We start from the raw sequence: 24,456 nt of genomic DNA, 5'->3' as shown, positions 1-24,456 counted from the left end.
TGCTGGTTTTGTTGCAAGTGCTGGGGAAAATTGGGTGTGTGTGTGTGTGTGTGTGTGTGCCAAATCTGCAAATCTGCAAGGCTGAGCCTCATCTGTTCACTCAGGGTGACAGGATAGTGGCGAAAGCAGTCATCTGATGACCCTTTTGGGGGTCTTGAAAGAGAGAACGCATCTCCTTTGCCAATAAACCTGCAATTGCCAATAAACCAATAAGCCTTGGTGGAGCAGTGGGCTAATGCCTCCTTAAGTAACACCAGCTGCCTGCAATTAGTGCAGGTTCGAGTCCCACCAGGCTCAAGGTTGCCTCAGCCTTCCATCCTTCCGAGGTAGGTAAAATGAGGACCCAGATTGTTGGGGGCAATAAGCTGACTTTGTAATAATGCCGCTTGGGGTGTGTGTGAAAGCCCTAATAAGCAGGCATATACATAGAATGAAGGCTACTGCTAAGCTTGTAAGCCGCCCTGAGTCTTCGGAGAAGGGCGGGATATAAATGGAATTAAAATAAAATTAAAATAAAATAAATTCCATCTTGGCATCCAGAATCAGGATCAGAATAAAGCTGGAAGGGACCTTGGAGGTCTTCTAGTCCAGCCCCCTGCTCAAGCAGGAGAGCCTATATACCATCTCAGACAAGTGGTTGTCTCGTCTCTTCTTTGAAACCTCCACAACTTCTGGTGGCAAGCTGTTCCACTGGTTTAATTGTCCTCGCTATTAGGAAGGTGTTTTTTTTCCCCCAAATTCCAGGTTTCTTCTCTTCTTTGATTAGTTTTTGTCTGTTGCTTCTTGTCCTGCCTTCCGGTGCTTTGGAAAATAAATGGACTCCTTCTTTGTGGCAGCCCCTCAAATACTGGAATCTTGCTATCATGTCTCCCCCAGTCCTTCTTTTCTCCAGACTGGCCATACCCAGTTCCTGCAACCCTTCTTCACATGTTTTAGTCTCCGGGCCTTTCATCGTCTTGTTTGCTCTTCTTTGCATTTTTCCCCTCTTTTTTGGGGGGGGGGGTAACGCGGTGACCAAAGTCTCAACCTCTTTTTTTTTTTTTTTGGTAACACGGTGACCAAAACAGGATGCCGTATTCCAGGTGTGGCTTTACTAAGGCTTTACAAAGCAGTACCTCTTTGATTAAGGACGCGGTGGCTCAGTGGATTAGGACGCAGTTTGGCGGGTCGAATCCCGAGTGCCGCGTGGCAGAGTGAGCGCCTGTTATGCGTCCCAGCTTCTGCCAACCTAGCAGTTCGAAAGCACGTAAAAATGCAAGTAGAAAAATAGGGACCGCTACGGTGGGAAGGGAACAGCGTTCCGTGCGCCTTTGGCGTCTAGTCATGCCGGCCACATGACCACGGAGACGTCCTCGGACAAGCACTGGCTCTTCGGCTTTGAAACAGAGATGAGCACCGGCCCCTAGAGTCGGAAACAACTAGCACGCACGTGCGGGGGGTGGGTGGTGGTGGAAACCTTTACCTCTTACCTCCAAAGAGTCCCCCCCCACCCCGCTTAGAATAATTAGAAGCGTTTGGTCCTCCAAAGATTGCAGGCCTCCCCATCTCTTCTTCCAAGAAGGCGCTTTGAAAGGGAGATTGAGATTTATTTCCTTTCTTCTCCCCCCCTCCCTCGTCACAAAAGGTACAAATTAAGCAGCTCTAGTTCGATTCCAGCTCCTCTGGAAAACCAACCCGGAAGTATTCTTTGGGGAGACGTGTTTGGACAGGAGGAGGAGAAGGAGGAGGAGGGAAGGTTCTCAGCCAAGGCTGGCAAAGGTCTCCAGCCTTTCTTGCCTTCGCTTGCCAAGCCAAACAACAAGGGACGTAGCGGAATAAACAGGACGCTTTTGTGTACAAGGCAGCTTTGCTTGCAGGGGCTACGCTCCTGTCCTGGGGGAGTTGAGATTGGGGGGGGTTAAACGTCTCGCCCGGGGAGTTGGCCTGGGGGGGGTAGACACAGCCCCAGCGCGTAAAACAAAACTGCCTTTAGGTTAGAACTCAGAAGATATGATGGTTAGTGGCTCCATGTCTGAGAAGGAAGGGGTTGGGCTAACCCCCTCCCTCTGTGTGTGTGTGTGTGTGTGTGTGTTGTGTGTCTGTGTCTGTGTGTGTTTGTGTGTGTTGAAACTGCTGTTGGGGTAGATCTTCTGCCTGTGTGTCAAATCAAACGGTTGGCGTTTCTCCTGGCTGCCTGTTGTGTGAACATTTGAGCAAAATACCTAGTTTTTTTTTTCTTTCTGATAAACCATCTCTTCTCTTCCATCCTCTTCGCTCTCTCCGCTGTCCTTTTTTCCTTCTCTCATTTCTTCTCCCTTTCTTCTCGTCTTCTTTTCTGTTTTTCTTCCTCCTTCTTTCTTTCTTCTTGTCTTATCTTCTCTCTTCTTCCTTCTCTTGTCCTTTCTCTTCTCTTCCTTTTCTTGTTCTTCTCTCCTCTTCTCCCTTCTTCTGTCCTTTTTCTCTCCTCTCTTCTTGTCTCCTTTCTTTTCTCTTCTTTCTTCTTCCTTTCTCTCTTCTTTTTCTTCCTCCCTTCCTTCTTCTCTCCTTTTTTTACTTTTCTTTCATCTTCTTCTCTTCTCTTCTTCCTTCCTTCCTCCTCCTTCTGCCCTTTGTTCTCTTCTGTCTTTTTCTTGTCCTTTTTTCTTTTCTTTCATATTTTCTTCTTCTCTTCTCTTCTCTTCTCTTCTCTTCTCTTCTCTTCTCTTCTCTTCTCTTCCCATCCCTTCTCTTCTCTTCTCTTCTCTTCTCTTCTCTTCTCTTCTCTTCTCTCCTCTCCTCTCCTCTCCTCTCCTCTCCTCTCCTCTTCCCTTCTCTTCTCTTCTCTTCTCCTCTCCTCTCCTCTCCTCTCCTCCCCTCCCCTCCCCTCCTCTCCTCTCCTCTTCTCTTCTCTTCTCTTCTCTTCTCTTCCCATCCCATCTCTTCTCTCCTCTCCTCTCCTCTTCCCATCTCTTCTCTTCTCTTCTCTTCTCTTCTCTTCTCTTCTCTTCTCTTCTCTTCTCTTCTCCTCTCCTCTCCTCTCCTCTCCTCTCCTCTCCTCTCCTCTCCTCTCCTCTTCCCATCCCTTCTCTTCTCTTCTCTTCTCTTCTCTTCTCTTCCTTACTCTCTCCTCCCTCCTTCCCCTAGCCAAGAAGAGTGGTGGGAAAAGCCACTGAAAGAGGCCAACCCCCCCCCCCACTCCCGTTCCTCCATCCTACTCCAGATCTGACCAGATTAAGCATGTCAACTGTAAGGATTGCACACGGGTTTGATCCCCTGGGAATGAGCGAGCAGGGGTGTGTGTGTGTGGGTAAGACACATTGCTCTGGAAATCGGTCCACTGGAGAACCTCTTTGACCTTTGCAAGCTGACCTTTGCTTTACAGATGGTTGGGCCAATGCAGATCCATTCTCCAACCCCCCCCTCCCCGCACCACCACCCTCCCATCTCGAACAAACACCAGCCTCTATAAAGTGCTGAGTCAAACCGCTGACGTTAATCAGAATTGTTTTCCGCTTTCGGAAGACCGCAGGGGATTTATTTTTTTTTTATTTTTTGAGGCTGGGGGTGGGGGGCGGGGTGGGGGGCGAGATAGGGTGTGCCAGAGGCAGCTGCTCTTTTCAAAATGCCTCTTTGGGATGCATCCCTTTGTTTTACGGGTCCCCCCCCCCCCGACAAACATCCCAGTAAAAAAACAAGTAAATAAATAAAAGCACAGAAGCAGCCAGCCACCTGTTCCTTTACATGCCAAGGGAATTCTGGTGCTTAACACCTTGGGCTCAGCAGCCAGCAGGTGTCCGGGTTATAGAGCGAGTAGCCACCAGCTATCTTTAAAGTTTCTTGGAAGAAAACAATCCTTGGATGTCTTTATTGATGCAGCCAGGTCTATTGACACAAATCCTTGGAGCAAGCATTGTTTGCCATCTTCATTTAGGTCGCGCCTATAATGAGGATTAAAGGGACGCGGTGGCTCAGTGGGTTAGGATGCTGAGCTTGTTGATCAGAAGGTCGGCAGTTTGGCGGGTCGAATCCCGAGTGCCGCGTAGCAGAGTGAGCGCCCGTTACTCGTCCCAGCTTCTGCCAACCTAGCAGTTCGAAAGCACGTCAAAATGCAAGTAGAAAAATAGGGACCACTCCGGTGGGAAGGTAACAGCGTTCCGTGCGCCTTTGGCGTCTAGTCATGCCGGCCACATGACCACGGAGACGTCCTCCGACAAGCGCTGGCTCTTCGGCTTTGAAACGGAGATGAGCACCGGCCCCTAGAGTCGGAAACGACTAGCACGGGTGTGCGGGGGAACCTTTGCCTTTTACCTTTATAATGAGGATTACCGTGTGTGTCTCTTTGCACCCAAATCCAGATTGATTGGGTGCTTGCCGGCTGTAGGGTGGCGGCGGAGGTTTCCTGAATGCCTTGATTTTCCTTCTCCCCCCTTTCCTCCCCAATTCAACATTTGCATTGGGCGATCAAAGCAGAACACGTAATTAGCCGCCGTAAAGAACAAGGAAAAGAGAGATTAAAAATCGGGGAGGAAAAGGGGCGGAGAGAAAAATGTAGGGGAGAGGGGAGAAAAGGGGAAAAAAATAAAATAAAATAAAGCGCTGACTTCCCACTCTTTTCCGCCCGGTAGAATAAGGTAATACAGGTGGACTGAGCGCCCCGACTGAGCCCGTTTATGTTGCTAAGTGAGACATTGGTTAATTTTTGCCCCGTTTTACGACCTGTCTTGCCACCGTGGTGAAGTAAATCGCCCCAGTTGTTAAATCAGTAACCCGGTGGTTAAGTGGAACTGGATTCCCCATTGGCTTTGCTTGTCAGAAGGCCGCCAAAGGGGATCACGTGAATCCCGGGACGCTGCAACCGTCACAAGGTACACGCCAGTTGCCAAGCGTCTGAATTTTGATCATGTGACCCTGGGGATAAGTATAAAAGAACTGTCCTAAGTCACTTTTCCCAGTGCCGTTGTAACTGTGAACAGTTACTAAATGAACTGTTATAAGTCAACTAAGCTCACCAAGGCTCTCCTCCTCCTCTTCCTCCTCCCTTTCTTCTCCTCCTCCTCCTCCCACAAAGCCCACTCCCTTCTAGCACTGATGATGTTACATAGCTGAGTCATGAAACATCTGCAAAAAAACAACCAAGCTCAGAGAGCACCAAGGACCCCACATTCCTTCCTTCCTTCCTTCCTTCCTTCCTTCCTTCCTTCCTTCCTTCCTTCCTTCCTTCCTTCCTTCCTTCCCTTCCTTCATTCCTCCCTCCCTCCCTCCCTTCCTTCCTCCTCCTCCCTTCTAGCACTGATTATGATCCCAAGTTGGGTCATGAAAGGTCCGCAAGAAAACCACCCAGCTCAGAGAGCACCAAGGACCCCACAGTCTGTCCTTCCTTCCTTCCTTCCTTCCTTCCTTCCTTCCTTCCTTCCTTCCTTCCTTCCTTCCTTCCTCCCTCGCTTCCTTCCTTCCTTCCTCCTCCTCCCTTCTAGCACTGATTATGATCCCTAGTTGGGTCATGAAAGGCCCGCAAGAGAACAGTCCCATGGGCGACTGGAGGCTAAAACATATAGGGAACGGTTGCTGGAATTGGGTATGTGTAGTTTAATGAAGAGAAGGGTGAGGGGTGACAGGATAGCAGTCTTCCAGTATCTCAGGGGCTGCCCCAAAGAAGAGGAAGTCAAGCTATTCTCCAAAGCGCCTGAAGGCAGGACAAGAAACAACGGATGGAAACTGATCAAGGAGAGAAGCAACCTGGAACTAAGGAGAAACTTCCTGACTGTTAGAACAATTAACCAGTGGAACTACTTGCCTCCAGAAGCGGTGAATGCTCCAACACTGGAGGTTTTTAAGAAGAGACTGGCCAGCCATTTGTCTGAAATGGTATAGGGTTTCCTGCCTGAGCAGGGGGTTGGACTAGATGACCTCCAAGGTCCCTTCCAACTTCTTCTTCTTCTTCTTCTTCTTCTTCTTCTTCTTCTTCTTCTTCTTCTTCTTCTTCTTCTTCTTCTTCTTCTTCTTCTTCTTCTTCTTCTTCTTCTTCTTCTTCTTCTTATTATTATTATTATTATTATTATTATTATTATTATTATTATTATTATTATTATTACCCAGCTCCCAGAGCACCACAAAACATTCTCCTTGAGTGGTACCCAGAAAAAGTGCAGAGCCTGGCCAGAACCAGGCTCCTTTTTTCCCTTCCCAACTTCCACTCAAAAACCACTCAGGGCAAGGGGCGGGAGGGGGGGGGAGAGAGAAAAACTACCACACCCCCCCCCCCACACACACACACACCGTGCAAAAAACAAAAAAAGGGAATCCCGTGCAGGAATGGAAAGGCATGAAAGCGGGGCAGAAAGGCGTGTCGGAGGAGGAGGAGGAGGAGGAGGAGGAAGCCAGGGCGCACCGCCTCGCTGGCTCTTTTCCCCTCCCCTCTCGCTCGGCCCGGCCGCCCCATGGAGTGCATCGCCCGGCGGGGCCCTTCTCCTCTCCTCCTTTAGCCGAGCCAGCCTCTTCCACTTCATCTTCCTCTTCCTCTTCCTCCTTCTCCTTCTCCTCCGCTCGCAGGGCCGCCATGGGCGACGTGATCTCGGCGCACCTGGACGAGAACCGGCGCCAGCTCATCGCAGGTGAGGCCAGGTAGAGGCGCTGGCAGGGCAGGGCCGGGTGGGGTGGGTGGGTAGGTGGGTGGGGGGGGCACCTTGGTACCAGCCCCACCAGTAGCCAGGCTATTGAGTAGGGGGGCTGCCGCCTTGGGCGGAAAATAAGGGGCAGAGTTGTCCTCCTTTGGCGAGGTAAGACATTCAAGCCGAATTGGGGAGGTTTTAGAGGTCGGCCGGGGGCTCCGCAAAAAAAGAGATTACTCTGGCTTTTTGCAAAGCAGCAGAGGACGGTGTGTGTGTGGGGGGGGGGCTTGTCAGCCTCCAGCCTGACCAGCCTCTCCCCCCTCCCCACTTCCTGGGGGAGTGGGGGGTTTGGCTTCCCGCTGCTTCTTTCTTCCTATCTTACTTTTTTCTTTTCTTTTCTTTTTTAAACTAGCGCTGCGCGGAAGCGAAAAAGAATAGGGTTTAAGCGTTTCTTTTCACGGGGGGGGGTTGAAGAAAAAACAACCGCCCCCCCCACCGAAAGAGCAGGGAAGAACTCCCGTCTTTTCAGCCCCCGCGTGGATTCCCACCTCTTCCCCCACCCCCTCCCCAGGTTGCGTGTTGAGGGTAACTTCAGACGCGTAATATATATATATATATTATATAATATATATTAGAGAGAGAGAGAGAGAGAGAGAGAGAGAGAGAGAGAGAGAGAGAGATTGTTTCTTTCCAAAATCCTTGCTGGGGTGTGTTTTTTTCCCCTCCTCCCTCCCTCTCTCCCTCCTTTTTCTTTTTTCCCCCCTTCTTTTCCACGTTGCCACTCCTTTCTTTCTTTCTTTCTTTCTTTCTTTCTTTCTTTCTTTCTTTCTTTCTTTCTTTCTTTCTTTCTTTCTTTCTTTCTTTCTTTCTTTCTTTCTTTCTTTCTTTCTTTCTTTCTTTCTTTTCCGCCTCGTCCTCTTCTCTTCTCGGCTGGGAGGGAAGCGCCAAGATCCGGGGTGTGTGTGTGGGGGGGAATCTTAAGTTGGGACTTTAGATGTCTGGGGGAGGCAAAGCAGCAACTAAAACTCGGAGTAACTTCTGAATTTTTTGGCCCGAATTCGCTCCGCTTCGTTTCGGTTTCGCCTGAAGGGAACGGGAGGCCTGGCGTTTCCCAAGGAGGGTGTTTCCCCCCCACCCCACCCCACCCCAGTTGCAAATGGCCTCTGGAAATCCGGGAAGGGGAAACGTGGGCAGATGTTTGTTGCGTTGTTTGTTTTTACTCGCGCGTACATGCAAAGAGTGGGGGGGGGCTTTTATTTCCCCTGCAGGAGGAGAGCTGTTGTGATCCTTTTTTTTTGGCCCTGGTCAACAACTCTTGTTGCTTTCCCTCCTGTAAACAGAAGCGGCTGTTTAGTGAAAGGAAGGGGGGGGGCAAAAAAAATAAACTTTCCCCCCCTCCCCCCCAAAAAAAGTTCTCTCGAAAGGCTGATTTTTCTGGCTTCCTTTTTTTTCTTTTGGGTTATCCTAATTTTTTTTTAAATTATTTTTTTTTTTAAAATGGGTTGGGCAGAAAGCTGGAAGAAGTTGGGGAGTGGCGAGAAGCCGGATCTGTTTGGCAGTTAATCACTTGGCTTCCTTTTTTTTTAATTTTTTTTTAAAATTTTTATAAAAAGCAAAACAAAAAGTTTTATTTGTTTGAGTTTGGAAGGAGGAAGGCTTAGGAAACTGCGAGGATCCACTGACTTGCAGAAGGGGGCAAAACTAGGCAAATGCCGCAGCTAGTCCTGACTTGCCGCCCAAGTTGAGCCCAACATTTCCCTTGCTAAGCAGCTTGCAGAGTGAGTTTTGGCCCCGTTTTATGACCGACCGTTCTCGCCTCCCTGGTTACGTCAACCCCTGCAGTTAAGTTAATAACCTGGTTAAGCGAAGCTGGCTTCCCCTCCCTTCCCCCCCCCTTGACTTGGCTTGCCGGGAAAGGGTGAAAGTCATGTGACCTCCCTGGGATGCCGCGACCGTCATAAATACGAGCCAGTTGCGTCTTGGCCCACTTTACGACCTTTCTCGCCACCGCTGCTGAGTGAATCGCTGCAGTTTTTAAAGTTAGCAAGCCGGTTGTTAAAGTGAATTTGGCTTTTCGCCCGGTTGACTTGGCTTGCCAGCTTTTCACAAACACACACCCTTGCAGCTTTTCACACACACACACACACACAGAGGATTCTGCGACCGTCGTAAATATGAGTCAGTTGCCAAGGGTCTGAATTTTGAATCCCTGACCTGGGGGGGAGGAGATGTGTGTGTGTGTGTGTGTGTGTGTGTGAAAAGCTGCAAGGGCGTAAAAAAAAATAATCTTTTTTTTTCAGTTGTAACTTTGAACTGTTGGAAGCCTTTTCCAAATTTTCCTGAACGCTTTCTGAATGTTGAGATGAGCTGGGCCTTTCTGTGGCTGGTGTGTGTGTGTGTGTGTGTGTGTGTCTATGTGTGTGTTTGTTTAGCTAATGATGTGCTGAAATGCAGACGTTTGTAACTTTCGCTTCTCCCACGGTAACCAAGGTGGTGGGGGGGAGAAAGCTTCATCGGTTGGGTTTCTGCCTGGGCGCTCTGTCCGCAGAGATCAGAAGCCCCTTTTGAGTGGGTGGGTGCCTTCTGAGCATTTGAAGGGTGCATAGGTTCTCCTGCTTGAGCAGGGGGCTGGACTAGAAGACCTCCGAGGTCCCTTCCAACTCTTACTCTATTCTAAATATCGACCGAGCTTCTCAATCGTCTGGGGGGGGGGACGGTTATCCCAAAGGTGCTTTTCCCAAAAAGCAACTGGATTTTCTTGTGTTGTTGTTGTTGTTGTTGTTGTTGTTGTTGTTTTGCTTTCATGAAGAACATTTTTTTGCTTCTCATCCAAGGAGCTTCTTCAGTTCTGCATTCTGCATTTGGGCTACAAACTGTAAAACTGGGGAGAGGAAGAAGGGGGGCACCGTACCCCTGAGACTGCCAGCCTCGGCGTATGGATGGGGCATGCTCCCTTGAAAATTAAGTCCTCGCCTTACAACCGCTCATTCAGTGACCGTTTTGACATTACAACAGCACTGGAAAAAAGGGAACGACGACCCTTTTTCACCTTGCGGCATCCCCGGGATCCAAATTCAGCCGCTTGGCAACTGACTCATACGTATAACGGTTGCAGCCTCCCCCGGGGTCACGTGCCCCCCCCTTTTGGCCACCTCCTGCCCAGGGGGGGGGAAAGCCAGATTCGCTTAACGCCCGTAGTGACTCGCTTAGCAAACTGCAGGGAGATTCCCTTAACAGCCGCGGCGAGGAAGGTCGTTAAAAAAGGGGGCAAACCTCGCTTAAACCACCGTCTGGCTTAGCCACAGAAATTTGTGGGGGGGGGGGTCCGCTGTGTTTCTAAATCTGCTAAGCTTGTAAGCCGCCCTGAGTCTTCGGAGAAGGGCGGGATATACATGGAATTAAAATAAAAATAAATAAAAATAAATTGAGAACTTCCTGTTTATTTTTTATTTTTTATTCCTCCCCCCTCCCCCTTGTTGTGTTCTGCTTGGGAAAACCTCTCCGTAGAAGTTTTTCTTTTTTTTTCTGATTCGAAAAAGAAAAGGAAAAAAAAAAAAACCTCAGGCATGGCCACAAACACGTGATTTTTTTGCTTTGGCTTTTTCCCCTTCTACCTACCTACACCCTGCCACACCTTGTTTTTCGGGCTGGCAGAAGGGAAGTTTAGTCCTGGGTGGAGCTGAGCCTCGACTTTCAGCATTCCTCCCTGGCCACTGTCTCAGTCCAGCCAAGCTGAGAGTCTGTTTGTGTGTGTGTGTGTGTGTGTGTGTGTGTGGGATAGACGACCCCGGCGAGGTCAAAGCAACAGCCACGGTGGCACTTATACCGGCAGTCCTCGAGTTAGCGGCCACGATGGACTTTTATGTCGCTGGGTGAAGAAATTTGTTCCGTGGGCTTTGTCTCTTTTCACCCCCTTTTCTCGCCACCGTTTGCTAAGGGAATCGCTGCGGTTGTTCAAATTAGTCACACGGTTGTTAAAGTGAATCGGGCCTCCCCGTGGACTTGGTTTAGTCCGAAGGTTGCAAAAGGGGAGCACGTCACACACACACACACACACACACATTTATTTTTTTATTTATTTTATTTTTTATTTTAATCCCATTTATATCCCGCCCTTCTCCGAAGACTCAGGGCGGCTTACAATCTAAAGCACAAATCAATGTGCTTAGCAGTAGCCTTCATTCTACGTATATGCCTGCTTATTAGGGCTTTCACACACACACCCCCAGCGGCATTATTACAAAGTCAGCTTAATTGCCCCCAACAATCTGGGTCCTCATTTTACCTACCTGGGAAGGATGGAAGGCTGAGTCAACCTTGAGCCTGGTGGGACTCGAACCTGCACTAATTGCAGGCAGCTGGTGTTACTTAAGGAGGCATCAGCCCACTGCTCCACCAAGGCTCTATCTCTACATGGGATGCTGCAACCGGTGTAAATGTGAACCGGTTGTCAAGCATTCAAATGTGAGTGGCATGACCGTGGGGATGCTGCAAGGGTCGTAAGTGTGAAAAAGGGGTCATTAAGTCACTTTTTTCCCTGTGCCGTTTTCTAACTTTGAACAGTCACTAAACCGACTGTTGTAAGTCGAGGACGACTTGTATACCGTCCCACAGGGTTTTGCAGCATCCTCTGGGCAAATTTACAGTGTCAGCATATTGGCCCCAGCAATCTGGGAAGGAAGGAAGGAAGGAAATGGGAAGAGAAAGGGAGGGAAAAAGGAAGGAAGGAAGGAGATGGGAAGAGAAAGGGAGGAAGGAAGGAAGGAAGGAAGGAAGGAAGGAAGGAAGGAAGTCAACTTTGAGCCAGCCAGAATCAAACGCCAGCCTCCAAATTTTGATCGCTTGAGCCCGGGAATGCAGCAGCCACCATCGGTGTGAAAAACAGTCACAAGTCTGGTTTTTCCCCCTCTCCCAGCGCCGTCGTAACTTTGAACGGCCACTAAACTAATGCTTGCAAACAAGAAGACCCAGTGCCCCAAGTCAGAGTGGGACTTCTTCGGACCTAACGTTTTCGGTTGAATCCAGCCAAACGGGGGGGCCTGCTTGATGCAGACGGATTCTGCCCAGCAGTCAAAGCCCAGGCTGACTTTACCAAGCTGTGCCAAGCTGGGTGTTTCCCTCTTAAATCGGGCCTGCTGGCAAAACAAAAAAACAAACCACGATCCTTCTCTGACTTTCCGGGGATGTGGAAGAGTCTTCAGAAGGGTGGGGTCCCCTCCTAACCAGACGGTAATTATTTTGGCTTCTGCACAATGGCGGCTTTGCAGGTCCTGATGGTAGGCTGGGGAGAGAGATGGAAGTGAAAGGCCGGGCTAATTGCTGCTGTCAGTTAACTGACTTGCTCCCAATGAGCCAGAAGGGTCAAAGAAGGGCTCGGCTTGTCTGTATATCTTCAGGGGGTCTCCCCCCACCCACCCACCCCCGCTCCTCTGCTCTCCGCCTTGATCACCAGTTAGCGATCTGCCCTCAGGGACCACTGGTTCTCTCTCTTGTCTCTGTTCAAAACTTCCTTTTTTTTTCCTTTTTCCATTCTGCGTATAACGTGGGGAAGGGTCCCTGGGCAAGATGGGGCTCGAACTGGGAACGGACTAGACCACCCAGGGGTTCTTCTGAGTGCGTGTCAGATGTCGGTGTTGTCCCTTTGCAACTGCCTGTTGTGCGCCCAATTCTCTCTGCAACTCTTGCTCGTGGCAAGGCGCTTTGTCGCTGGTGCATGATACAGCGTCAGATTTATGATTGTAAGTGGAAAAATCAGTTGCCCATTGTAAGTAGAAGATACTTACTGATTGTTGCACTTCCAATCATAAATCTGACGCTGTATCATACTTACAAATCTACCAGTATCTTTGTAGGTTTATAGAATCCAGAATAACAGAGTTGGAAGGGAACTTTGAGGTCTTCTAGTCCAACCCCACCTTGCTCAGGCAGGAAACCTTAATACCATTCCAGACAAATGGCTGTCCGGTCTCTTCTTAAAAACTTCCAGTGTTGGAGCATTCCCAACTTCTGGAGGCAAGCAGTCCCACGGATTAATTGTTCCCACTGTCAGGAAATTTCTCCTTAGTTCTAGGTTGCTTCTCTCCTTGATTAGTCTTGGAAACCTCCAGTTTTCCACAACTTCTGGAGGCAAAGGGGGTTCCGCTGATGAATTGTTCTCACTGTCACGAAGTTCCTAGTTCAGCTCAGAAGCTGAGCTGCATATAAGTCAAGGTTCCCCCTCTCCAGACATGTCTCGGCTGCCAAGTTTGCTGAACATTTGCAGCTGAAGATTTGCGAGGATGACTCAAGCAGTGGAAGAAATGAGTCGCCCGGTTTAGTGGGAAAAGATTGGTCACTGGAGAATCTCCTGGTGTTTTTCTGAATCATTCTGTGCAAGAGGGCATTCTCTCTCCACCCCCTCCCCCCTTCAAAGACCGCTCAGAGGACACATTTGCAAATTTTAATCCATCTGTATTCCATCATTATCCCGTCTTTTATTCCACCAGTCACCGCGTGGTGGTGCAGTGTTTAGAGTGCAGTATTGCAGGCTAACTCTGCCCACTGCCAGCAGTTCGATCCTGACCGGCTCAAGGTCGACTTAGCCTTCCATCCTTCTGAGGTCGGTAAAATGAGGACCCAGATGGTTGGGGGCAATAGACTGACTCTCTAAAGCGCTTAGAGAGGGCTGTAAAAGCACTAGGAAGCGGTATATAAGTCCAAGTTCTGTTGCTGTTGCTGTAGCCGATAGGATGATGTATTGGGAACCGTGCAGTGGTTAGAAGGAAGTATTACAGGCTAATTCTGCCGACTGTCAGCAGTTCGATCCTGACCGACTCAAGGTTGACTCAGCCTTCCATCTTTCCGAGGTCGGTAAAATGAGGATCTAGATTGTTTGGGGCAAGATGCTGACTCTGTAAACTGCTTAGAGAAGGCTATAAAACCACAATGAAGCGGTATATAAATTTAAGTGCTGTTGCTATTGCTCTCACAGACCAACGGATTTGCAAATGGCTTGTCAGCCCTTCCTTTTCCAGCAGTGTGGCTGGTGGCCACGTGACCCCTTGTCTTAATGAGGTCACACAAATCAATGATTGCTTAGTTAAACATTCCCTGATCTCGGACTGTGTCGTTCCCCCATAGGATTCCCAGCAATCTGCTTTTTCTTTCTTAGCTTTTGGATTTATGCTTTTGTTTGCTATTTTTTTCTTTTTCCTGCTCTTGTTCCGTGTCCGAACAAGCTGGGAGCAGGATATCTTATTAAACAGCCTGATTTATCTGCCACTCTTCTTTGTGCATTGCGCTCAAGGGCGCACCTCGAAACGATGGGTGGTGAACAGGAAGCGCAGATCCCGGGTTGCAGACGTGCAGAGAGCAGGTGCCAATTTCAGGTGTTGCAATCTTGTCTTGCAATTAATCTGTCACGCTTCAAGGAGAATTATTTATGAGATGCCCCTATAAAGCTGACTCCTGTTCTCGTCAGAAAGCGCAAGGCGTATATACCCACCTACTCATTCTAGGCCAGGGGTCTTCAAACTTGGCCCTTTTATGACTTGTGGACTTCAACTCCCAGAATTCCTCAGCCAGGCACGCTGCTAGCTAAGGAATTCTGGGAGTTGAAGTCCACAAGTCATAAAAGGGCCAAGTTTGAAGACCCCTGTTCTAGGCGATTCGGTCTAAATGTTACTCTACATCAAATCTTGCCTGAGAATCAAGCACCTAATAATTGCACAGTCCAGGAAACCATGACTTACTTACAGAATCTCTTTTTCTGGCTTCTGGCTTTTTGGAAGCAGTGACTTATCCACCAACTGCGATTTCCTGGTTTAAACCCTCAAGCAAATGGCCATTTCCCACAATGTCCAACCTTCCCCATGACTACGGTTGCGGCCGTGTGTGAACCATGGCTTTGACAGAGGACCTGGAGAGATGGATGCTCAGGGCTGTAGTTATGAAACCATAGTTTTCCCATCGTTTTGGCATATGGAGTCGGTTTCTTTCATGTGAACTGGGCTCAACCACCCAGGGTTATGAATTTCAGATGGGTGGCCCTATAAATCTTATAAATACAATAAATTAGGCTGAGCTGTCAGATGATTTGAGTTAGGGGGCGTTCTGTGAGCTCAGCTGTGGTTTGTTCATGGTTAAGACAACTTCCGCATGGAACCTGATCAGTCATAGCCTATGACTGCCGTCCGTGCATTGTTTTAGATCATAATGGGGTTCATTTGGTTAGGATTTAGTATATTGAATGAACCCAGCCCTGAAATGTATGAATCATGGTCATGCTTGAACAGAATCCTGATGTGTATAGAAACATTCTCTTGAGGAAGAAATTAACCCTGAACGTTGAGGCTTCCCAATGGCAAGAGTGATTTTTGTCTTCTGCCCATCTCTTTCATCAGCTTGTAGTGTTGTTGTTGTTTTCTAAATGGTTCATCCCACATTCTTTTTTGGGTGGAATTTTAGTTCGCTTTCTTTAGCAGAATTGGCCCAGTGTTTTTACAAAAAAAACACCAAAAAACGATTAGGAAACTGGGGGCTGAAACAGTTGCAGGAATGGAGTATGTCTAGTCTAATGAGAAGAAGGACTAGGGGTGACATGATAGCAATGTTCCAATATTTCAGGGGCTGTCAAAACAAGAGGGGGGGTCAAGTTATTCTCCAAAGCACCCGAAGGCAGGATAAGAAGCAACGGATGGAAACTCATCAAGGAGAGAAGCAACCTGGAATTCAGGAGAAACTTCCTAACAGGGAGGACAGTTAACCAGTGGGACAGCTTGCCACCAGAAGTTGTGGGTGCTTCATCATTGGAAATTTTTAAGAAAAGACTGGACAGCCACCAGTCTGGGGTCTCCTGCTTGAGTAAGCGGGTTGGAGTAGACGACCTCCAAGGTCCCTTCCAACTCTGTTTATTCCACTACAGGTTGCACCTTCTGCAACATTTCATGCGTCGTCCTACACATATGGTGAGAAGGACAAAATTCCCAGCTGTGGTTGAAGCTCTGCTTAAAAAAAAAAAGAAGAAGAAAAAGAAGAATGGATTTCTTTTGCCTCTGTAAAAGCTGCCGCAGCTTTTTTTTGTAAATGTCAAGCTGAATGTGTCCCAGACTTACCCTTTAATCCATGAAGTTGGGAGAAGGAACAGGCAGTCTTCCAGCCCATAAGCTAGAGACAGAGAGGTCCTTGGCTCATTTTGTGTTTACTAGAGAAAAAATGTGCACTTGCCACTATTCGTTTGAATTTTATTTTATGGCTATCGTTCCATTTTCATGGCTCAAATCACCCCCCGTGTTCCCTCCGCATTGGACCCCCAGCTGTTGGCGAACCCAGCTGTGTAAACTCTTGAGTTTTGGCGTAGGAAGTGGGCTGATCCTAACCAGTTCTATGCTGTTGGTCAGGCCAGTTTTTTTTAAAAATCCCATTTATATCCCGCCCTTCTCCAAAGACTCAGGGCGGCTTACACTCTAAGCACAAATCAAAGTTGGGCCTTCCCTGAATAGAGCCCCTCCCCCTCCAAAGTTTGGGGTTTTTCTGTGCTTACACGAATCAGTCAGTTGCTTTTTCCCATTTCCCAAGAGCGACTGAACCGAATAACAGGCTTGGAAGGGAGCTTGGAGGTCTTCTAGCCCAACCCCCTGCAGGAAATCCTATACCAGGGGTTCTTCAAAACTTGGCCCTTTTATGACTTCTGGACTTCGACTCCCAGAATTCCTCAGCCAGCGTGCCTTTTGGCCTGCTTGCTCTCTTGTCATCCCTTCCTCTCCAATCTCCCCACTCTAGAGCAGGGGTGTCAAACTTGCCGGCCCACGGGCCGGAGCGTCACGGAGAAACCGCGCCCATCCCATTTTCGGCAATGGGAAAAAGTTCCGATATGTCGCACGACGTCACGTGACGTCGCGAGTTTGACATGCCTGCTCTAGAGAGAAGGAGAATGGAAAAAAAAAATAGGCATGCCTGGCTGAGGAATTCTGGGAGTTGAAGTCCACAAGTCATAAAAGGGCCAAGTTTGAAGACCTCTGCCCTATACCGTTTCAGACAACCGGCTGTCCGATCTCTTTCCTGCTGGTCAAATCTAGAGGTTTGAGTGACCCTAGCTAGGAAAACTGACAAGAGAGAAAAAAACAAATAAATAAATGGATGAAGACTATTTCAAGAGCTTTCTTGCCTGACTATGCTGGCTAGGTTGGGGCATTATCAACATGCAGGGCATTTCAAAAAAAAATAAATATCTGTGCATTGCCAAGTCGCAAGGCTTGTGTTGACTCTTCTTTCTAGCTTCAAAGACCCTGTTTGGAAGGCTTTTCCCAACCCTCCACCCCCTTCTGCCTTCCTTCTCCCCCCCACCTCTCTTTCCCAGCTCAATTCTTAGCATTGTGAAGGGCTGTCGGGCTCCTTGCCTCCTCCTGGGTTGTCTCTTACAAAGGGCATGAGTGAGAATTTCTCGAAGGAAAACACTGTCTTTTTGTCCCACTGTGTGAGATGGATTCTCCCAGCTTTTTCCCTTTGGATTCAGCCAGACGCCCTGCCCTCCCTTTGCTACAGTCAGAGGAGGAGATAATTATGGGGGGTGGGGGTGGGGTTGCTCATACATGGTCTCCTTTTCAAGAAAGTCATGAGAGAGAGGCTGCTTGTAAGGGGATGCTTCAGTTCTTTCTTAACCTGCTAGTTTTGGCCGGGCTCCGCTTCCGTTGTCTGCTTTTGAGGCCAACGGCGACACCATCAATTCATGGCGGGTTGGCGAAGATTCTCTAGCAGTTGAGGGAGCTGGCTTGGTCTAGACCAGGAGGTCTTCAAACTTGGGCCCTTTTGTGACTTGTGGACTTCCAACTTCCAGAATTCCTCAGCCAGGTACGCCTGCTGAGGAATTCTGGGAGTTGAAGTCCACAAGTCACGAAAGGGCCCAAGTTTGAAGACCTCCTGGTCTAGGCTAATGAAGAGAAGGATTGGGGTGGGGGAACAGGATAGCAATCTTCCAATATTTGAGGGGACCTCCCAGGGAATAGGGGGATTGACTTATTCTCTAGGGCAGAGGTCCCCAACCTTTTGGGCACCAGGGACCGGTTCCGTGGAGAGAGATTTTCCCGCGGACTGGAGGGTGTGTAGTTTTGTGTGCTGCCTGCATCCCACGGATGGGGCTTTGCTTCTTTGTGCGGATTAGTTGCTGGCATACCCCAGCCCAGTACCAGTCCACAGACCGGGGGTTGGGGACCCTTGCTCTAGGGCACCAGGACAAAAAGTAACAGGTCAAAGATCATTAAAGAGGGATCCAAACTAGAATTAAGCAGAAATCTCACCGTGAGGACGATTAATCAATGGGACAGCTTCCCTTCCAGAGTTGAAGAGGTTCCATCTCTAGAAGCTTTCAAAATAAACCAGACACCCATTTGGCTGGGATGGTGTAAGATGCAGAATCTCCTGCTTTGAGCAAGGGTTGGTCTAGAAGACCTCCGAGGTCCCTTCCGGCCCTGTGAGCCTGCGTTCTCTATATTCTACGCCAGTATGTATGTTCTTGCACGGTTGAAATCAGGTCCGGGGAGAGAAAGAAAGAGAACGTCGCTTCGTCTCTATTTTTAATTTTAATTCCTTGCTGCCTGTATGTGTCTGAGTTGGCGTTGGTTCCTGGCCAAGTCAATCCAAAGAGTTTACATGGCATGGGTCCGGAATACCTTAGGGAGCACCTGCGGCCGGCATCAACTTCCCTTCCGCCCAGTGCGCTCCCACAGAGAGGGCCTCCTCAGGGTGCCACCGGTCAAGAAATGTCGACTGGTGGCCCCCAGGGGGAGGGCCTTCTCTGTGGGCGCCCCAGATTTATTTAATTTATTTATTTATTTTATTACATTTATATACCGCCCTTTCCCGAAGGACTCAGGGCGGTTTACAGGGTGATTAAAAAACAAAGATACAAAACTTAAAAACAGATTAAAAAAAAATTATATTCGTCCCTGCATAAATAAAACCCCAGTTAAAATTAAGATTAAAGCTAAAATTAGAATTCTCAGCCTGGGCCGGAGAGCTCGAAGAGCCAGGTCTTCAGGTCCCGGCGGAATGAACGGAGGTCGGGTTTATGGAACCATCTTCCGGTCGAGCTCCGGACGGCGCCCGACCTTCGCTCCTTCCGGCGCGATCTAAAGACTTATTTGTTTGAACAAGCCGGCCTGGCCTGATGGGTGATGGGTTTGGGTTTTATTACTGTTCAATGTATTTTAACTTATTGTTATAGTTTTGGGGCATCTTGTTTAATCACTTTTAATTTTTGTATTCTTGTCTTTTAACATGTATTGCCCTGTTCACCGCCCTGAGTCCTTCGGGAGGTATACAAATATAATAATAATAATAATAATAATAATAATAATAATAATAATAATAATAATAATAATAATAATAATAATAATAATAATAATTATCATTATCATTATCATTATCATTATCATTATCATCATCATCATCATCATCATCATCATGGAGCCTTGGTGGAGCAGTGGGCTAATGCCTCCTTAAGTAACACCAGCTGCCTGCAATTAGTGCAGGTTCGAGTCCCACCAGGCTCAAGGTTGACTCAGCCTTCCATCCTTCCCAGGTAGGTAAAATGAGGACCCAGATTGTTGGGGGCAATTAAGCTGACTTTGTAATAATGCCGCTTGGGGGGTGTATGAAAGCCCTAATAAGCAGGCATATACATAGAATGAAGGCTACTGCTAAGCTTGTAAGCCGCCCTGAGTCTTCGGAGAAGGGCGGGATATAAATGGAATTAAAATAAAAAAATAAATAAAATAAATTATTATTATTATTATTATTATTATTATTATTATTATTATTATTATTATTATTATTATTATTATTATTATTATTATAGTGAGAGTCCCGTTTCTGTCTGTGGTTGCTAACCCCAAGCAAATCTTTTGGAGGGGAAAGGAGGCAATAGCTCTGCAACTCTCTCTCAAGCCTGTGGAACCCATGGCCACTTATTGCCACTGGTCTCCATCTTCAGAGAGGCTGAAACTCCTGGAAATAAATGGAGACAAGAGAGGATATTCATAGAGGATTCAGTTGGGCCCTTGGTGAGAAATTTGACATTTAGCGAAGAGGGAGTATTTCCAGGAAAGCATTTTTCTCAGGAAAGTGAGGAGCAAACAGCAGGAGCCAGCTACATTCTTCCCCCTGGCAGTCACTCTGTTTCTGCCTGAGTCTAACACATGAATGCAGCCTCTGTGGTCCAGCACGATGGTTGAACGTGGTGCCTTCAAAATGTTATTGCTAAAGTCAAACCATGACTGAACTGGTGGCAGTCCTGATTCTCCAGCTATAACTTGCCAACCGGATGACCGTCATAGGAGGCCTTTCCACATTCCTGCCTGCAGTTTTCTAGAGACGTTGGTGGCTTCTCTCCACAGGGAAGGAGACACAAGCCATTGGCCTGATAGTGTGATGTTGTCGTACTTTGCTTGGTAGATAGCCTGGCTTGCCCAAATCTATGATTGACAAGTGAAGTTCATGTTTACATCTGTTGCTTGAAAAGACGCGTAGGCAGAAAATAGAAGGGGATTCGAATAGGAATAGAATAGAATAGAATAGAATAGAATAGAATAGAATAGAATAGAATAGAATAGAATAGAATAGAATAGAATAGAATAGAATAGAATAGAATAGAATAGAATAGAATAGAATAGAATAGAAGAATGGAATAGAATTGAATATTGGAATGGAATAAAATAGAATATTGGAATAGAATAGAAGAATGGAATGGAATGGAATAGAATAGAATAGAATAGAATAGAATAGAATAGAGAATAAAGAATAGAATAGAATAGAATAGAATAGAATAGAGTAAGAATAGAATAGAATAGAATAGAATAGAATAGAATAGAATAGAATAGAATAGAATAGAATAGAATAGAATAGAATAGAATAGAAGCTGGAAGGGACCTTGGAGGTCTCCTAGTCCAGCCCCATGCTCAGGCAGGAGACCCTATACCATTTCAGACAAATGGCTGTCCAGTCTCTTCTTAAAAGCCTCCAATGTTGGAGCATTCACAGCTTCTGAAGGAGAATTGTTCCACTGGTTAATTGTCCTCACTGTCAGCAAGTTTCTCCTTTAGTTCTAGGTTGCTTCTCTCTTTGTTCTGTTTCCCTCCGTTGCTTCTCGTCCTGCCTTCAGGTCCTTTGGAGAATCGCTTGTTCCCCCCCCCTCTTCTTTGTGGCAGCCGCTATCTGTGTCACTGTTCCTTCCTTTCGTTAAATGCCCCGTGACGCCCAGCAACTCTGGACAGTTTACAACCTGTTAGAGGCATTTAAAAAACAAGTCAGAATACCAAAGAAGCCGACAAAAAACAACACAGCAGAACAGAGGTGGCCAAGAAAACAAACTCGGGGACAAGGAAAAGGAAGGAAAGGAACGTTTTAATTGTTCTTGCAAATAACCTGGGCACAGAGCCACACAGTCCGAATCTTTCAAAATACCAGTCTGGTGGGGGCTGTTGCTTAAATCTGGTCGAGGAGAGTCTCATTCCAGCTGCTTGTATAGGCAAGGCTCACTTCCAGGGTCCCAGCTGATAATAACAGAATAACAGAGTTGGAAGGGGCCTTGGAGGTCTTCTAGTCCAGCCCCCCCCCTCCCACACACACACCATTTCAGACAAATGGCTGTCCAGTTTCTTTTTTGAAAGCCTCCGATGATGGAGCTAGCACAACCTCTGAAGGCAAGCCGGTCCACTGGTTGATTAGCATCCAGGTTCAGCCATAGTTTCATTCCATACAGCGTTAACCTGGTTAACTCTCAAGCTTCTTCCTGCCATTACGTATTCAAGATGGACAGTATTTAGTACTTATTTGTTATGTGTATGTAGGGGTGCAGGGACGCGGTGGCTCAGTGGGTTAGGACGCTGAGCTTGTCGATCAGAAGGTCGGCAGTTTGGCGGGTCGAATCCCGAGTGCCGCGTAGCAGAGTGAGCGCCTGTTCCTCATCCCAGCTTCTGCCAACCTAGCAGTTGGAAAGCACGTAAAAATGCAAGTAGAAAAATAGGGACCACGATGGTGGGAAGGGAACAGCGTTCCGTGCGCCTTTGGCATCTAGTCATGCCGGCCACATGACCACGGAGACGTCCTCGGACAAGCGCTGGCTCTTCGGCTTTGAAACGGAGATGAGCACCGGCCCCTAGAGTCGGAAACGACTAGCACGCATGTGCGGGGGAACCTTTACCTTTACCTATGTAGGGGTGTGGGTCTGTGCGTATGTTGTATATGGTATGTTTAGGCCTGTGTCACGTATGCATTTCACTTTGAGAGCGGGCAACTACATTTCATTTTTGATGTGTGCCGTTGTGCCCACAGTAAAAATAAAAAAAGACAATAAAGGTTATCTTATTTCTTATCTCTTCGCAGCTACACCACACTGGTGTTGGCTGTGTGAATGATATCAAGACCTGTTTTGAGTTGCCGCTGCCAGAGATAATTCTTAAGTGGTTTGGCTAAGCCAGAGCATTCTTTTCCCACAGATCTCCATCAAGGGTGGCTCTGTTCCATGACTCCACCGACCGAAAGCTTGACGTTGGAATAAATTGCACAATTTATTCCTGCACAGCTCTCTCGCTCTCTCTCTGCCTGCCTGCAATCCAAAAACACTGCGGTGTTTGCAACGCGGAGGCTATGCGTTCCCCACCCCGTCCTAAACATCAGCTCAAGCTGGTGTGGAAGGTCTAATTGTTGGGGCGGTATGCGTTATTTCTTTCTTTTTTTTTCTTTCTTCAAGCTGCTGTGCGAGTGTTGTAGCCTGCTCAGGGGAAACATCCTGGCAAATCCTGTTTGGCAGGAAATGCCAAGCATTCCAACATCTTTGGTTATCCCGATTTTTGACAAACATGGACGGTCTTGGAAAGCCTGGGTAGATGAAGACCGGGAGCGTATGGGGTTGTGTAGGTTAACCAAAACATCAGCCCCACAAGTCTTGACACCCTCAAGTACCTTTGTTTCTTTTTGCGAAAGGAAACAACGGTAGGGAACGTGGATGGGTGGCTTTGCTTTACTTCGGCGTTTGGGTCCAGACCTTCGTGGCCTCCATATCGTGGTTTATAGATTCTGCATGTAGATGAAACTACAGACCCGTGACTGCACATGGCCTCCACAGGTAGAGAGTGTAGCCTTTGTAATCCAGTCAAAGCAAGGGCTGCCCCAAAGAAGAGGGAGTCAAGCTATTCTCCAAAGCACCTGAAGGCAGGAGAAGAAGCAACGGATGGAAACCAAACAAGGAGAGAAGCAACCTGGAACTAAGGAGAAACTTCCTAACAATGAAGAACAATTAACCATTGGAGCGGCTTGCCTCCAGACGTGGGTGCTCCATCACTGGAGGTTTTTAAGAACAGATTGGACAACCATTTGTCTGAAATGGTATAAGGTCTTCTGCTTGAGCAGGGGGTTGGACTAGAAGACCTCTAAGGTCCCTTCCAACTCTGTTGTTCTTTCCTATTCTGTTTTATTCTGATATCACGGTGATGTGAAGAATGGCGCTGACGAATGTTATTATCACTCTGTTATTCTGCTATCTTTTTGCCTTCTTGGATTGAGAGATTCCCTCCAGCTGAGCCAAGAATCAAAGTTGGTCGGATCCCAGTGACATTTGGGAATCCACCCACGTCGTTAATAAATTAGCTGTGCTTAATGAGATATTCGTCAGTAAAACTCAAGCTCTGGAGGCTTCCCCTTGGCCTTATCCTATCACGCAAGGTCTGTACAACTGAAAGGCGCTTTCTTCATTTCAGGAGAACTTTTCGATTGCGTCCTTTTGTCCGTGTCTCCTTTGAGCATTTGACCTATCATTTTGTCCAGGTCACCCTGTGAGCATTTTTTGGGTTGATCCATCCATTTTGAGACACGGGGAAGGGATCTTGTGCCCAATCGGACCAATGGTTTATCTAACCGAGCATTGCTAACGCGGACAGTCCACCTCCGCCATTTTGAATCAAGGCAGGGCAAGTTGATTAAAGAAAGGAGACTGGATGTTTCCAAACTATATTCCTGGGGAGCACTATCCGAAATCTTCTCCAAAACCTCCCACACGGGTACCGGAAGCGTTTTTTCTGAAAGTTTGGTTGCTGGGTTGGTTATCTCTTCGGAGATCTTGGTCAGGATTTGAGAAAGCATGGAGGCATCGGGGACGCTGGACAATGAGTACTCTCAGTGACTCATAAAAGGCGTGGTTGAGAGGTGGAACAGAGGATGAGCTGACCACATACTCCTGTCAAACAGGTTGTCTTGGGAATGTTTATCTGGCCTGTAGTTTCATCCATTGCCCTGGGCCGTTTGCAGTGCTGAGAACAAGCGGTGCTTGGTTTTCCTTCAGAACTAGCATCCTGGGTAGGGTTGAGCCTCTGGCTTAGATATTTATATTATTTGGAATAATAAGAATAATTTTAAGAGACATGGTGGCGCAGTGGTTAGAATGCAGTATTGCAGGCTAACTCTGCCCACTGCCAGGAGTTCGATCCTGACCGGCTCAAGGTTGACTCGGCCTTTCATCCTTCCAAGGACCCAGATTGTTGGGGGGGGGGCAATAGGCTGACTCTGTAAACCGCTTAGAGGGGGCTGTAAAGCACTGTGAAGTGGTATATAAGGCTAAGTGCATTCTCTCTCTCTCTCTCTCTCTCTCTCTCTCTCTCTCTCTCTCTCTCTCTCTCTCTGGATGATACAGAAGATGAATAGATAAAAGACATGGTTGGATGGATAATTGAATTGATTAGATAGATAGATAGATAGATAGATAGATAGATAGATAGATAGATAGATAGATAGATAGATAGATGGATGGATGGATGTATGGATGCATGGATGCATGGATGCATGGATGGACGGACGGACGGATGCATGGATGGATGGGTGGATGGATGGATGGACAGACAGATGGATGGACAGACGGATGGAT

At 47.6% G+C, this 24,456-nt stretch overlaps 1 protein-coding gene across 1 annotated transcript in view; it reads left to right on the top strand.

Annotated features, from left to right (window-relative positions):
* The first annotated feature begins 6,224 nt into the window (after positions 1-6,224).
* NIBAN2 (niban apoptosis regulator 2) overlaps positions 6,225-24,456 on the top strand; it is a 53,637-nt gene continuing 35,405 nt past the window's right edge. The window contains exon 1 of the mRNA XM_081339805.1: positions 6,225-6,569. Coding sequence (XP_081195931.1) covers positions 6,281-6,569 — 289 coding nt within the window. The 5' untranslated portion in view covers positions 6,225-6,280. The remainder of the gene's footprint in view (positions 6,570-24,456) is intronic.

This window comes from Vipera berus (assembly GCF_964194415.1).
Source record: "Vipera berus genome assembly, chromosome: 15".
Lineage (NCBI taxonomy): Eukaryota > Metazoa > Chordata > Lepidosauria > Squamata > Viperidae > Vipera > Vipera berus.
This window is presented reverse-complemented; position numbering and strand designations above follow the sequence as displayed.